At 32.4% G+C, this 16,985-nt stretch overlaps 1 protein-coding gene across 1 annotated transcript; it reads left to right on the top strand.

Annotated features, from left to right (window-relative positions):
* The first annotated feature begins 9,615 nt into the window (after positions 1–9,615).
* LOC145086602 (uncharacterized) lies at positions 9,616–16,667 on the top strand. Its single transcript, XM_079024419.1, has 9 exons — positions 9,616–9,867; positions 10,070–10,121; positions 10,259–10,332; positions 14,671–14,772; positions 14,929–15,072; positions 15,174–15,225; positions 15,740–15,813; positions 15,995–16,084; positions 16,487–16,667. Exons 1-9 carry the CDS (start codon positions 9,737–9,739, stop codon positions 16,533–16,535), a joined length of 768 nt encoding a protein of 255 aa, XP_078880545.1. The 5' UTR covers positions 9,616–9,736; the 3' UTR covers positions 16,536–16,667.
* The last annotated feature ends 318 nt before the right edge of the window (positions 16,668–16,985 follow it).

The following is a 16,985-nucleotide window of genomic DNA, read 5'->3' as shown; positions in this document are numbered from 1 at the left end:
GGTCATTTGTCGATAACCACGAATTTGATCTTCTTGAGTTGGGAGTTCTGTTTGAGTTTGTGTGGAACTCCTATTAAGGATGCTAGGCCTTCTGAAAGTCATTTCTTTGATTCTTTCCCAAACTGTTCTTTAAAGATTTTGTTGGGATCTTCAAAGACGTAGATTTGCCCGTTACTTTTCTTTACTGGAAGTTTCCCACTAATAGAGAAATTATCAAGTCTTCTGGTTAAGCTTGATATTGAGTCTTCAAGATCTGTTGGCTGAGTATTTTGTTTGATAATAGTTTGAACCTCTTGTTTGAGCTTGTCAATCTTTTCTTCAATCTCAATCAACTTCTGACTTTGCTTAGTTGCTAAGTAATGCAAGGTGTTGTTTTGTTTTATAACAACCTTCACTTGGCTAACTAGAGCTTCTTTGTAGTCAGTTGTTTTTGCAAAACCAACTGGTGGTGATTCAAAGTCTTCAGTGGCTTGTATGGCTTCCTGATACTCAGTAGTTGCCTTTTGATTGGCAATACTCATCCGGTGATGAGCCTCTTGACTTCGTGAAGAAGATTTTCAACCTTCTGGGTTTTATGATTAAGTTCTTCTGTTAGTCTGAGGGCTTCTTTCTCAACTAATTTTGGTTGCTCAGCTATTTCTTGAACAAGGCTCATGACTTCTCTTTTTGTGAGTGGTTTAGATTGATGGATTTCAGTTGAGATTTGTTGAAAGCTTTTTCTGGTTTCATTTTGAGTTTTTCTTAATAACTCCTCACAGGATTCAAGCTTCTTTTGACAACTTTGGAAATACCTTAAGATCCTTTTGTTTTTCAGAAATACCTTTAAAATTCTGAAGTGCTACTTTAGAAAAGAGATTTAAACGATTATAAATACAAGCTAAATTATTGGCTAAATCGGTAGTTGTAGGTTTAGGACTATTTTCTTTAAAAATGATATACTCAGGATCCACAGTTCGTGAATTATCGTACCAATTTTGTATTTCTTGCTCAAAGCGATCGGACATAACATAAAAACTTCAAAGGTTTATATTTACAAACTTGTTTTAAGAGTCACCAAACGGTTAACTTCAAACACTTACAGACTCTTTCGGTTTTAATAGAAGCAATTGCGCTGTCTTTTATCTAAAAACAAGGGTTTTTATGAAGTTTTTAACAAAAACGTTACCGTAGAAATACAAGAAATTGATAAAATAATACCTTTACTGTTTTTCCTGAATATACCTTAGGGATTTAGCCTTCCATAGAGCTAAGAACGTTTTGATTCAAAGCTCTGAAACCAAGATAAAAATTACGTTGCCAGGAATTTTTATATTATACTTAAAGCTCAAAAACTAAAACTTTAAAAGTACAAGTAATTGCTTAGAACACACCTCTTTATTAAAATATTGCGGAAGCTTTGATACAATGGTAGTGGTGGTGATTGTAGGTGAATGGATTCGATGATCTCAAATTTAGAACTTATGCCCTTATATAGATGGGCTTACAAACTATTGGACAAGAATAAAAACGTAAGCAATGACGTTTAAACAAGGGCCATTATTTAATTTATTACATGTGGCCGACAATCTTGATAATTATAAAGATACTTTTAACAAGTGGTGGGGACTTCTTGAAGACTTCTGAACATCCAAACAACTCAACTTTTGGAAACCCGTGATATGTGAAATAATTTCACATACGGGCCCTTCTAGCTTTTGGATAAAGGTATGGATCCATGGGACGATTCAATTTTATCGTGTTTAGACAATAATCATCCCATTGCTTAGAACACACCTTTTTATTAAAATACTACGGAAGCTTTGATACAATGGTAGTGGTGGTGATTATAGGTGAATGGATTCGATGATCTCAAATTTAGAACTTGTGCCCTTATATAGATGGGCTTACAAACTATTGGACAAGAATAAAAACGTAAGCGATGATGTTTAAACAAGGGCCATTATTTAATTTGTTACATGTGGCCGACAATCTTGATAATTATAAAGATACTTTTAACAAGTGGTGGGGACTTCTTGAAGACTTCTGAACATCCAAACAACTCAACTTTTGGAAACCCGTGATATGTGAAATAATTTCACATACGGGCCCCTTCTAGCTTTTGGATAAAGGTATGGATCCATGGGACGATTCGAGAAGTCTTTGTAAGTGCAAATGATATTGCCATATTTATACATGTTTTTAGGCAATATTTATTTACGTTTTTATATAACTTGGTAATTTGCATTGAATAATGATACATATAAGGTTAAATTTATCTTGCAGCCAAATAGAAGACATTTTGAGCAAAAGGGACCAAAAGCGTCAAGGAAAGGAACTTTGGAGGATGAAGAATTAAAAGAGTAAAAATCCAGCGAAATTACGTGCTCACGATGTGAATTTTCAATGCTCACGATGTGAGTAGGACTATTCCAGAAGATAAACATCGCGGAGGAGGAATCCTTGTAGAACACGTATATCTACTAGACTCACGACGTGACACATATCTGCTCACGACGTGAGTCCGGATAATTCAAAAAATATATTCTCTTGATCATTACGACTTAGGGAGTTTTTGGCTAACTTTGAGAGTTCAGAAGTCGGAAATTTACAGAGTTTGAAGGCCCGGAAATTAGGTTTAGCAACAAAGGAGAAGAGAAGTTCATAATTTGGTTCTAGATTTGGTACTTTTCAACATGCTTTTGAATATGATTTGTGTTAGCTTAATTGTTAGGATGTCCAGCTAAATCTAGCTACTTTTGTTAGCTAGATGAATCTGGAACTCATGGTTTTAATACTTTAGTTATGATTTACTTGTTGGTTATGACTTGTGTTTGATTGATTGAACCTAACATGCTTGATTTAATATTTGATTGCTTTAAATTCATGTTCTATGTAGTTAGTGAATATGAATCTGCATGAATTTGAATACCTAGTAATTTAGTGAACATTAGATTATTAGAGCTAAGATAGAACCAATCTTAGATAAGTAATTGAACTATTGAATTAGGTTGTTCTAGAGAACTCATGTTATGACCATAATTTGTGTTTGTTAAATCAATCTTACATATCTCCAATTCTATTTAATAATTGATTCTTTGTTAACTTATGTGTGACCATACATAGACCTACATAAAATAATTGATAATTAGTAAATTTAGAACTAAATTGCTAATAATGTTTTAACTGGTAACCAACAGTAATTGTCATAACTAATTTATAAACCATTGAGGGAAAGTGGATTCGAACTAATAGAAGTGTTTTGTTTATTGATTGAATTTGTGTTAAAGAATTAAGTTCTTCTAAACTTTCAAAATTAGATAAAATCCCTTCCTTTATTAGAAATTAGGTTAATTTAATAGTAGGTAGATTAATTAGTTAAAACCATTCCTTGTGATCGACACCCGACTTACTCAAACTATTCTATAATCTAACTAAGTACACTGCCTATGTGCATTTTAGTTACATAAGTAGTTAGGTTACAAATTTACAATTAGGTGTAGCTATTTGCACGCATCAGCAGACTTTTGTAGACCCTTGATTCATTCCATGGTTGGAGCTTCCTGTGCCTTGACCATTTTCGCCTCCATTTTTTCCATTGTGTATGTGAGCCAATGCTACGGTGACTGCAGCCGATACTTCTTTCTTGAATGCAGCAGAGTTTACCTCCGGTGGAGGCGGTGGTGGTGGTACAGCCGTGTTGTTATTTCTGCAAACGGGTCGTTTAGGCATCTTCTGTCATGGAACAGAAGGATGATGAGCACTTAATAGTTGTTTTCGACGATTTGATTTGTGCTTATAAGTGAAATCATACAGTGTCAAGAAATAAAAAAATAGAACTCATAGCAGATAAAAACATCACGAATAAAACACACACTTGTTTCATTACTGATAAACTTCGTAGTACAATACATGAAAATTTGCCTTTAAAAAGAAGGCGTACATAGAGAAAATGAAATCTACCTGCATAACGACTTTATGAGTAGTGTAGTCACTTAATCATAAATCCGATCCTACATACAATAGTACATGAAAAGAGAGCCCTATCGATAGTGGTGGTGGTACTCAGATGCCGAAATGACACACCAGAAGTTCAGGCAATTCACACATCTCCCGAGTGATCTCAGCTTCCCTTTGTTCAGCTCGAATTGCCCTAGCTTCGGCTGTAAAGAGTTGTTACCTGAGAGTGGCTACATCCTCCTATAAGGAGCTTAGTCGGTCAGTGGAGTCTTCCTGTGCTATGTGCTGATCCGGTATTACTTCCGAAGGGTGGGGTTCGCTAGGAATTTCTCCAATGCCCTATTCCTCATCTATCTCCTCATCAGATATCTCATCCTCATAGTCTGTTTCTTGATATTCTTTGGGTCCTATCCCTTAGGCTCCCCCTTGAACCACTTCTGATCCTTCATCAATCCACTCGTGGGCCACTAGGGCCTGGTAGTAGAGATCGCCTTGCTGAAAGTCAGCCACGGTACCTGCACGAGAATGGAGGTGTGAGAAAAGTGTAAAAAGTGTACATGCGACAGTTATATAATATCCTAAAATACTCCTATAGTATTTTATTTGTTTATGTTTGGTTCATCAATCCTTTGGGTATTAGGTTGACAAGTTTCAGATTCATTGTCCACCTTGATCACTCCCAAACACATGTTGATCGTGTTTTGAATAAATATAGTTGATCAGGCTATATTTATCCTCAATACGATTACATAATTGCCTGGGTTTAACCATGATGTCCAACTCCTCCAAAAACTTTTATTGTTTTCTTATCTCTGTTCAGAGTATTTTAGTCCCAATATGTTTATAGTTGCATTTCTTGTATGATTAGATATGCCAGTTACTATAAACAATGCTCTGATATCAATCTGTCACACCCCCGAACCAGACGGCGGAAACACCCAGGGGAGGGTGACTTCATCTTGTAATATCTTCACAGTGTATATAATTGAATCAAAGACAACATCAACATCGCACATAAAACATACCAACCATCATAGATTTACATAAATGTGTTTGTTCACAAATTACATCCCCAAAATATTAAATGTATGATGAAAGCAAAAACACAACAACATCCACTTTTCCTTGACGACCAACCTGTTTAACGCGTTCCTGAGAATACAAGTTATTTTGAAAATGTCAACATATATAATGTTGGTGAGTTCATAAGCATGTATGTATGAAAAGTTTTGTATCATTTTGTAAACACCAAAAATCCGATATTTTCCGTAAAAGTAGTTGAGAGTTTTGTTGCAAATCTAGTATTAAAGCATGCGTGTTCCTGTTTTGACAGTGTATAAAGAGAGAGTTCCAGAAAATCCTATATTTTTTGCTGTAAGTATATTGTAGTGTATAGAGTAGTGGTCTAAAAACCTTAACACCCGAGTAATGTAATAAATGTATGGTTCGTACAATGTATCAAGAGTATAATATGTGTATTCCGTAAATTTATTGTGTTTGTTAATCTCTATGTGAGTCGTTATAACCATACTTGATATGACTGATATGCCTTTCATGACGTTCTTCAGGCGTCAGTTACAGTAAGACATTTGTCACCCTAGACTGGCCTGTCTAGCTGTAGCGAGCAGCTCAGGTGTGGGGTGTCATCCCCGTATAGATCTATACACATTCTCACTCTCCATCCAGGAGACTCTGGTTATAACTACAGGACTTATGGTGTACACTAGGTAGGTACGAATGAAGGAGTGTTTCACAAGATCCTTAATTAAATCTACGCGAATAGTGTATCACATTATTTAAGGCTTTAAATATCGTTTCGAGTATGTATTATGACTACAAATCTTCAATGAAAAATATATATTTGTTTTTATCAAAATGTCAAATATTTATTTGTCATTGACCCAATTAACATAGTATGTGTCATGAAGGCCCAATTAGGAACGAAGTACTAAATATGGCCCGATAAACATGTAAGGCCTAATAAGCATGTAAGGCCCAATTAGAGTAAAAATGTTGTAAATAGTTCGTTTGTTATCAAAATGGTCGTTTTAGCTCAAATAGTACCAAAATGACATAAAAGGCCCACTTTTATTAAAAATGTCCATTTTGGCCCAACAAAATCGAAGTTAAAATAAATGACCACTTTTTGTCAAAAATGACATTTTTGACCCATTAAAGCCGAGAATTTAAAATCAAAGCCCATTTTTGTTGAAAATGAAATTTTTGGCCTAATAAAATCATGTTTTGTCAATAAAGCCCATTTTTATGAAAAATGGCACTTTTGGCCCATAAAATCGTAAATTTGTCAAATAAGGCCCATTTTATCAAAAATGACCTTTTTAGCCCATGAAACCGTGACTTTCCAAATAAGGTCCATTTTTATGAAAATTTACACTTTAGGCCAAAATAACCATGAGTTGACACATAAGGGTCATTCATATGAAAAATTAACACTTTAAGCCCACTAAACCATGCGTTTAGAAATAAGGCTACTTTCTATGGAAATTTACACTTTAGGCCCATAATAACAGTGGGTTGTCAATTTAGGCCTATTAAAACCAAAAATGGCACTAAACACCCAATTTGTTCATCTTTATTGTCAAATGTGGTCCTTTTGTGTACATTCTTTGGATTTTCCAGTAACTTTTTCATGTTTGATCTTTCCAAACAATCATATGTTACTTCAAGTATCTTTATTACAAATATCACCAAGATTTGGAAGATATTTCTAGTTTGTGAGTGTTTGACACATTTTCATGGCAATTTCACACAACATAACATGAAAATAAAACACATACATGCATAATACTAAGGTTAACCACAAAACTAGCTTGTATTCTCCCCCCCCCCCCCAAAAAAAAAAGGTATTAAAACTTGCAAACAAGGGGGTATGAAGCTCACCTTGATGTTAGATCAGTTTTGAAGGGAAGAATTGTGACAACCCGAAATTTTTTTTATCCTGTACACTTGTTCAAATCTATCAAAGATAGCCTCGTTTTGCTAACTTTTAGCAGTGTTTGGGGTCTATTTGAGTGTTCTAAACTTAGTACAATTAAGGTAAGAGCCTAGAAATGGGATAACACGATGCATATCAAGTGAAATTAGGCCAAACACTCCAACACATGGAGTGTGCGGCTGCACACTTGAGTGTACGGCCACACATAGGTGTGTGCGGCCGCACACCCACTCCAGCCACACACTCCCACCTATAAATATAACCCTTAGTCATTTGTGAACACTTTTCCCACTCCTTCAAAGCTGGAACACGTTTTTCTCTCAAGTATCATCCAAATCTTCATCTTGTTCTTCATAAAAGTAAGTAATACTTCCTTTGATTTGTTGATATTTGGACTTATCTAGCCTTCTTCCCTACTTTGATCCATGAAAAAATGTTTTTGGTGTTAGATCTTCAAGAACACCAAGAACACCAAGAACACACACTAAGTTTTGGACCCTAATCACCCTTTTCAAGCCTCTATAACGTGTATATACTTGTTATACCTGGTTATATGTTAAGAACACTTGATGATATGCTTGAAAAACTCGAGTTTATCATCTTCATGAAGGGTGTGCGGCCGCACACCTTCAAAGTGGCCGCACACACACTTTTTAGGTCCCAAAATGGCAATAAACTCCATGTAAGGCTAGAACATGAAGTGAGAAACCTTCCTAGATGAGTCCTAATGCCTTAAAATACGTTTTGGCACACTTCATGGGGAGTGTGCGGCCGCACACACACCTTGGCCGCACACACACTAAACCTTTGGCTTTGTGGCCTTACACTTCAATATAGGACCATACACCACTTATGTGTAACTATATGTGTTGGTAACACTTAGTTCTAAGTGTTTTTATGTCCCTAACCACTATTTGTGGTTATATACATTAAATGTATTCATATATGTGTAATTATATTTTAAATAGGATTCGTTTGTGCTCAAGACTCCAATTGACACCCAATAATCCTATATCGATCTTTCATTCGAGTTACTCACTACAGGTGAGTTCATACCCCCTTAATTAACCTTTTAAATGTTTTTAAATGCTTTTAGGGGGGGGGGGATACAAGTTGAATCATACTAGTTACTATATCAATCACATGTGATTAATAACTAGCATACAAATGGATTTACTACACTTTTAGCTTTTTGACTCAGTATACTACTTAAAAATGATTTCTCAAAACGTTTTACATATTAAAATCTTTATCAAACTGTCTTACATACTGTAGCTTTCCTTTCAAACTCTGTTACAATTGTGTTTCAAACAAAGGTTTTCATGTATTTCAAACTCTGTTACAGACAAAAGATTTCTTATAGTTTGAACTATTTATATCAATTAAACTGCTTTTAAACCGTTTTATGATTTGACATCAAGTCATCAATTCTTATTATTAAACTGTTCAAATGTTTTACAAACTTCTTTTAAACTGTTATATTGTCAAATGCATGTCTATATATGTATAGTTATATATACGTTGGCACCACCATCGTTCTCTCTCATTCAAACCCCTTTACAACAATGACGACACCATAATCGCACCAACATATTACATCCCCATTTACGACAACGCCCTAAAAAACGATAATTTCTACCCATAAACAACCTAAATGTCACCGACGAATTTATATGATTGTTTGCCAAACTCCCAAATCGTTAAATTGAATGTTAAATCTAAAACAACGATTACTAGAATTTGAAGTAATTAATTAGGGCGCACGAAGGAAGAGGAGACCTGACAGAGATGCAACAAACAAATACAAAAATCATGACACCAAAGTCCTAGATGATTCTTTGGACGTTGATAGAACAATATCAATCACATCACCACTCTCATCAATCACCATTATGAGTTGAGAACATGTGAAGAGGGGAGGAGAGAAGGGTTGAGATGAAAGTTGACGATATGACATAGGAGGAGGCAGGATGTGGGAGAGAGGCTGGAAGCTTTTAGGCCTTTACACCTTGTTCCCGAGTTCTACTTAAGGAGAGAAATGGGAGGATACTGAAGGAAAGTGAGGGGTGTCGAAGGAAAATCATGTTCCCGAGTTTCATTAATGGAAGGAAAGTGAATGGAGGGGAAGGATTTTGGAGTCATATTTTCCTTCCAAATTTTCCTCCTAAATTGGGCGGATTTGGGAAGAAAGTGAGGGAAAGAAAAATTTCAAGTTTTATTTTCTTTTTCCTCCTAACTCGGGAACACAAAAACTTAAAATTTTCCTCTCATTTCTTTTCATTTCCTTCGAACTCGGGAACACGGTATAATGAATATTTTCCTTCCCCTCTTTTTCTTTCGATCAAAATTTTCCTTCCCGCTCCTTTAATGAATTTACAAAAAACTAGGGAACAAGGCGTTAGGACATTTCTTTTTATATTTTACTAAAATGGTCACTCTAGTTTTAAAAATTACAAAACCAATAAAAATAAATAAAATAAAATAAATAAAATAAAACTATAGATATTTTAGTTATTTTACACTTATTTAACGATGGAACCTCTTGGAGTTGGTCTAGAGACCACCACCGGTCCAATAAATACAAACTATAGGGACCAGTTATGTAAATAATCCATTAGTAAGACGAAAGTGTGAAATTAGACAAACCACAAGTACCAAATGTATAATTTTACTCTTAAAAAAAACGAAACAAATCATAGGGATGGACAATGATTATGACCTGTGATAGAGAAAGCTTTGACTACATCTCGTACCTAAAAAGGCAAAAACAATGTATTTGAAAGTTTTGCTCCCAATCAACCCAATCGCCGTCTGCACAGTAACACACTTCGCGTCGGAGCAATAATGGCGGTTTCATCACCGGTGGTAGTCTCATTGAAGACGCTTTTTAGCGTATTGGCTGTTATAATGTTAGCTCTGGCTGTTTGGGGAGTCGGCTCAGATGGGCTCGATTCTTGTGTCGACATACGCAAAAAGTAAGTTAAGAGTTAAGTTACAAATTTGTTCATCAAGATTACAGGTATGATAGTGTTTTTGAACAATTGTTTTTTATCGTTAAGATTTGTCAAACGTATGGTTATGTTTTGAACAACTTAGGTTAATTATCGATGATTTTAGCTGTTAATCAAAGAGGAAAGGATTTCTTTTTTAACGAGTTCATTGTTAAATTAATTGCAGGTGGGTGTTAGTGACAATAATAAACTATAGCATAAATCTTGCTGTTATATTGGTAAGAAATACTAGTTGCGAGGTTAAGTTGTTTGTTTTCCATTTAATTTCGAGTTAGAAAATTTATTGGTGAGAAATGCTTCTCATTTTTAATATTCTTGAATCAACTGGACTCATAAATCGACTCATAAATCACAGGCTTGGATAGTCTACAAAGAATCAAGCTGGATCAGGATAGCTATTTTAATACCTAGTGCACTTTTTGCTGGAAGGTAATTTTTCTTTTTTAGACCATAGGATGCGTGCAGGGAAGCTTTTTTTTTTTTTTTTTTTTTTTTTTTTTTTTTTTTTTCTGCCACGTCATCCTGTCTTCCATTTTTATTTTCCTCACCAAAAGTCAAAAATTTAGTTTGTGTGGAAAACATCCTGTATTTTTTTTTTTATTAAATTAAGATAATTGATTTTTTATGATTTATAATTTTTTTAAATGAGTAATAAACATAAAATTAATTAAAAATAAAAACCATTTTATTAATTGGTAGGAGGAGGTGTGGATTTGAAGATTAAAGTGTGTGAGTATTTATAGATGTTGTAGAGGATAAAAAAAATTAAAAACTCAATTTCATATATCTAACTATTGAGTAAAAAAATAATTAATTTTGTATATGTTATCGTTTTTTAATTGTTAGAATAGAAAAAAAAAACAAACAAAGATCACCGACCAATAAGAGGAAGAGAGAGACTGTAACAACCCCTCCCCTCACCATCATTCCTTTAGTTCCGGTGTAGTGTTTCGATGGCTTCCCTCGAGCACTCCGTCCGATCTTCGGCTAAAGGGTATGGTGCTTTAAAATGTCTCTAAAGTTTGGTGCCATATGGACGCCACATAGATGTCCCCAACATTTTTCATTTGATGCCTCTATGATGGGGTGGTGTTGTTGGTATGGAGAAGAGATAAAGTGTCGTTGATGTTTCCCTGCAAAGGGTGCGGTGTTTGCCGTAGGAAAAAATGGCCACGTGGGATGCCGACGGGCCGTTGGACCACAACAATGCAACCTTATTAATTAGGAGTGTAACATGTTTGCAGTCGATTTTGAGACCCTATACTCATGTAATTTGACCCCCTAATGATTACTTTTTTGGCATATTGTTAAAATCAAACATTAATAGTTAACTAATCATTACTTAGGCTAAATAGTTTTGATGGCAAACACCACCCCTCAATAGCCACAAACTTCATAAGCATTGTTGTGCCGATAAAAATGTTGGAGGCAACCGAGAAATATGCCACATAGCTTTGTCCCTTTATGAAATGTTTGTTTTCGAAAATTTGTTGGAGGCATTGGAGGGCAGCACACCTGATGTAGACATCAAATAAAAAAAATGTTGGAGGCATCCTATATGGCGCCCATCTGACACTAAATGTTGGAGGCAATTTAAGGCACCACACCTTTTAGCTTGGTAGTTATCACGGTCAAAAACTTTATCGTTCACCGGCCGCTTTTTGAAATAACGGTTTTTACGGTGGTATAGGGATGTTATGGTTATATATATATATATATATATATATATATATATATATATATATATATATATATATATATATATATATATATATATATGAGTGACTCTGAGTAAAAAACTAAGCAAGTAGGAAATTGGAAATTGGAATAATGAGAGAGAAACTGGAATTAGGCAAAAGTTTATATATATATATATATATATATATATATATATATATATATATATATATATGAGTGACTCTGAGTAAAAAACTAAGCAAGTAGGAAATTGGAAATTGGAATAATGAGAGAGAAACTGGAATTAGGCAAAAGTTTTCTTGTTTTTTTTTAGCTAAACTAATTTCCGATTTTGTTTAATGGGTTAGAGATTTGGAGCCCAAATCAGTTTTTCTTTTAAACGATGTAGCCCAAAATCACCTTCAGTAGAATAGCAGCGTTACAACGCTATAGCGGAATCAAAAATAGCTCCCAAACTGGGGGTGCTATTAACTATTTAGCCTAACATACTTTTAAATAATGATTAATGTTACTTTTACCTATTATTATTATTATTATTATTTTGATGTTTTGTTTACTTTTGTCGAAAATAACCGAAACTATCAACACGTTCTGAATTCGGGTAGATCGGGTATCAGGTATAAAAATTTGGGTATTCGGTTAACCTGATATATAATTAGTTCAGGTATCGGATAGACATAAAAAATTTTAGGTATACCCAAATACCCGATTTTTTCTTTTTAAAATTAATACACTGGCCGTGAAACAAATATCAAATATCAAAGTCAACTTAAACCAAATTCATAGGTAATGCTATAGTAAACATGGCTAAATATCCAGGTAAGGAAACAAACCGGAATACAATTTTTGCTACGTGGTTAAAAATATTACGTGAAGTTTGTAGAAGGATCAAATCCTTGCCACCCTATCTATTTCGATACCTATGAAAATGTAGGGAAAAAAAAAGGCGCATATATATATATATATATATATATATATATATATATATATATATATATATATATATATATATATATATATATATAAGAAACAAAATGGAATTGTGTCATCAGTTATATATAAACGGATGCATCGTAATTAATGCTCTGTTATAGATAAATGTAATAATCAATTATTTATATAAAAAATTTAGATAAATACCCGATCTAACCCGACCCAAACTCCTCGAAACTCAAAAGTTATACCCGATCAACACCCCTAGTGTTCTTTAATGAGTCCTTTTTTAACAAAGATAGTTTTTGAGTTATATATATGAACAAACAAAACCTCGCTTTAAAAAATCAAGATATCTATCTGATCAAAAACTAGTTTGTTTCAAAATTCTTTATGCAATTTATTTTAAACATTTTAATAACCGTTTATTTGGTTGGAATAAATTTGAGGTTTTTTATTTTATTTTATTTTATGCCTTCAAAACCATATATTTCATCATTGATTACCCATTTACAAAAATTCTTTTGGATTGCACAATTAGAATCGATTGCATTGGAATTTGTTTAATCCTTTTTAAATTTATTAAGAAGTAAATTAATTATCTTGTTCACTTCTTTTATCCTATTTTTTTTTTTTATTTTCACAAAAATAATATATTACAATCAAGGCAAAAAAGGAAAAAGTTCACGTCGCAAAATTGAATTAAATTATGGATTACAATTACAGTGATCATGGATATAGACAAAAAAAAAATCAAACAAAGTGTTGATAAAAATAAAATAGAAAATTTATTTGCATTGTACATCAAAAAAATGCAAACGAATAAAACTTCAAAAAAAATGTAAACAGATAAAACGCCAAAAAAAACAATAAATAATTTATTCGAACTACATGTCCAAAAAAACATTAAACAAAGTATTTAAACAAAACTTCAAGAAAAAGTTAATTTTTTTTTTCAAGTCATAAAAACAAAGAAAAATAAATAAATTAAATAAAAACAACAACAAATTATAAAAGTTATAAAACGAAAAGAAAATAACGTAATTCTGGACTGGTCATGGTGCTCAAGAAATACAAAAATCATTCCAAAATTACCTAAGGCATATGCTATTGTAAACCTAACTAGTATTTTTGTCTTTTGGGTTTTTACTAATACAAAATAACTAGTATGGCTCCTAATAGTAGTTAATACAACATTCTGTAGAGTGTACATAATATATACTGTTTGTAAAAGCAATTAGGTGCGCGCGGGTGTGTGTAGGTTGTTTTCAAAACCAAAAGGTTTGTTAGAATAAAATTGGAGAACTCGTTCACCATTTTTCAAAACTAAAACTACTAATATTAACCAAATGCAACGTGTAAACCCTATATATATATATATATATATATATATATATATATATATATATATATATATATATATATATATATATATATATATATATATATATATATATATATATATATATATATATATATATATATATATATATATATATGGAAAAGTTCAATAGAGAACCATAATTATTGATTCTTCAAGGAACCAAATCTTTTTTTCAATTTCTAGAACTTATTCTTTATCGAAAAAAAAAATCTAACAATATCTAAATTCATATATTAACATTGTGAATGTGAAAAATATTTTTCGGATTCACCGTGTGAATCCGGATTCACGTTGTGAATTTTCAAAGATTCACATTGTGAATTTGACGTAAAAAAAATCGAATTTTATATTATTGGAAAAATGATAAAAAGTTATGAATTTCTGTATTTTTAGTTTTTTTTTTGATAAAAAATAAGTTCTAAAAGTTGAAAAAAAGATTAGTTCCTTAGTTCCTTGTTAATTATAGTTTTCTATTGAACCTCACCATATATATATATATATATATATATATATATATATATATATATATATATATATATATATATATATATATATATAATTGCTTTTACAAACAATATATATATATTATGTACACACTAGACTCACATACTCACTATAGTGGCCTCCATATTTTCGGTGTTAATTTTTCCTTATATTGTTTTAAAGCACATATTTTTTGAATTTGTATATTTCAATGTGGGTGCATATCCGTATTTATGTTATATATACTCAAATTTTCTTTCCTTGTACAGCACTATTACGAGTGCATACATCGCTACGCAGTTCTTCTTGTTGTCACCACAAGAATCATCAAAGGATCCCTTATATTTTGTCTTGATGAAACGTCAAAAAGAGTAAGAATCATTTTAGTACAGGAGTTGTCATTCCACATATCCTTCTTATTTTGTCCAATGATAATAAATGCTTGGTTGCAAAATGATACATGCATTTGAGCTTGAAATCACATCACGTAAAACAATGTTTTTAAAATTATTTATACATTGGCTTAGGGATGCCATAATGGGATACAAGAGGGGACCTTCTATTTTAACTACAAGAGTAATCATTTCTGCACTTGGCTGCTTGATGCTGGGAACTTTTGTTTATGTGCTTATTGTTGATGGATCACAATTCCATTCCCAATTATTCTCCGCGTAAATTTTCTTCTCTTTTAATCTTCAATCTTTTCTCATGCTTTTCTTTCACTTGCAAATTGCAATGTAAAGTTGACAATATTAAATGGTTGAATTGCTAGGTGTGGGATAGCATCATGGATCGACATCTCTTTCATGATTGTCACTTTATCCGTATGATCCAAAACTTAAAGGGAAAATGACTTAAAAGCCCAACAATGTTTTCAAACCGTTCAAAAAACCTCAATCATGTTTTGTCTGTTCAAAAAAACCCAACAAACTTAACATTTTGTGTAAAAAGCTCAACTAAGTTACACTTTCCTGAAAGTCAAATAAGATAAACAAATGACGTGGCTTATTACCGTATCGGAAAAATGACTTGTTAGGCCAACAAAGTTTCCAAAACGTTTAAAAAACTCCAACCATGTTTTAACTGTTCAAAAAAACCCCAACGAATTTAAACAAAACAAAATTGGGATTTTTTTGAACGGTTTGGAACTTTGTTGGACTTTTTAGACAAAAGGTTAAGTTCGTTGGGTTTTTTTGAACAGACAAAACATGATTGGTGTTTTTTGAATGGTTTGGAAACTTCGTTGGGCTTTTAAGTCATTTTCCCAAAACTTAAATGTACATAAAATGATTCTATTTTCCCATTTTTTATAAGAATATTTGTAATGCTTCTTTTTAGGTTTGGGTAGCTTATAAGGAATCAAGTTGGATAAGTGCTTTCTTTTGGATACTTTCACTTGTATGTTTTGGGAGGTACGAATTGTATTTGCTTTAACTTTATTAGATCATCCACAATAGGTTGTTTTTTCTTAAGTTTTTTGGTGCGTGACACATCAATAAATCGAAATAATATAGGTTCCGTACATTTATATAATCTATTTTACATTCTTAGGTGTATACATTTATTTCACCTCACTTCATATCTCTTTCACAGCATTGGTACATGTGTGTACATAGTCGTGCAGTTGTTTTACCTGTCACCTCAGCAACCTGTTTCCCTTGTGCTTTTCAATAGCAATAACAAGTAAGTTTGCAATTTATTTGAATTGACTTACATATCCATGTATGATATAAAAAGATAATATTTTTATTAATTCATATATGATATACCAATGACTTAAGGTTAAGATATTTGTTACATAAGAATTTGATACTCCATCCATGTCATAATTAACAGTTTTATACAAGCATTTAAATACATTCCTCTATAATAAGAAAAAGATTAACTTTAGCAAAATCAATGCAATGACTAAATGCAACACAATTGTGGGCAAATAAGTACTTGAAATTTTTCTAGATTATTAAGGTTGTGAGTGAACAACTGTTGTTACCTATGGATGTTTAATTGATATTACACAATTACTCATATTGTTCTATTTTTGGTTAAACTCGTGTTTATGTTTTTTGATATTTTTAAATTTTACAGAGACTTGTTGTCAAATGATCCCCTATTGATGGCGCATACCAATGCATGAGAAGATTCTGCAACAGTTTGTTTTTTTCTAAATGTATATTTTATGATTTCGCAAATAATGACATTTTCATAACAAGTTATGTTGATGTATTATGATTGTAAAATATATATTCTGAAAAACATAATTCTTTTAGCCTTTGTATATCCAAAATCATCTATAACATTATTAAGATAAATTCCATCTAATATGTCTTAAATTTGAGCCTTTGTAGATGCCTATTATCAAAGGACGCTGCAAAATAAAATCTAATAGTTCGAAGATGAAACTCTGAAAAATCAAGTCCAACACAAACATTAGAAAAGTTCTACAAACAATGATACAAATATCTACAAACATATTACCTAATTCAGTGAAAAATCTGAAACTTGGAGATTTGAGTTTCACTGTTTTTCAATCTGAAACTTGAAGAGTCTGACTTAAAAAATTTGATTCCAAAACAAACAGAGAATG

The sequence above is a fragment of the Lactuca serriola genome, chromosome 2 (assembly GCF_051521515.1).
Source record: "Lactuca serriola cultivar US96UC23 chromosome 2, Lser_US96UC23_V15, whole genome shotgun sequence".
NCBI classification, from domain to species: Eukaryota; Viridiplantae; Streptophyta; class Magnoliopsida; order Asterales; family Asteraceae; genus Lactuca; species Lactuca serriola.
This window is presented reverse-complemented; position numbering and strand designations above follow the sequence as displayed.

Coding starts and splice junctions, on each gene's coding strand:
- LOC145086602 (XM_079024419.1), top strand. CDS start 9,737: ATGGCGGTTTCATCACCGGTGGTAGTCTCATTGAAGACGCTTTTTAGC. Junction 9,868..10,069: donor TGTGTCGACATACGCAAAAA/GTAAGTTAAGAG, acceptor AATTAATTGCAG/GTGGGTGTTAGTGACAATAA. Junction 15,814..15,994: donor TCACTTGTATGTTTTGGGAG/GTACGAATTGTA, acceptor TCTCTTTCACAG/CATTGGTACATGTGTGTACA.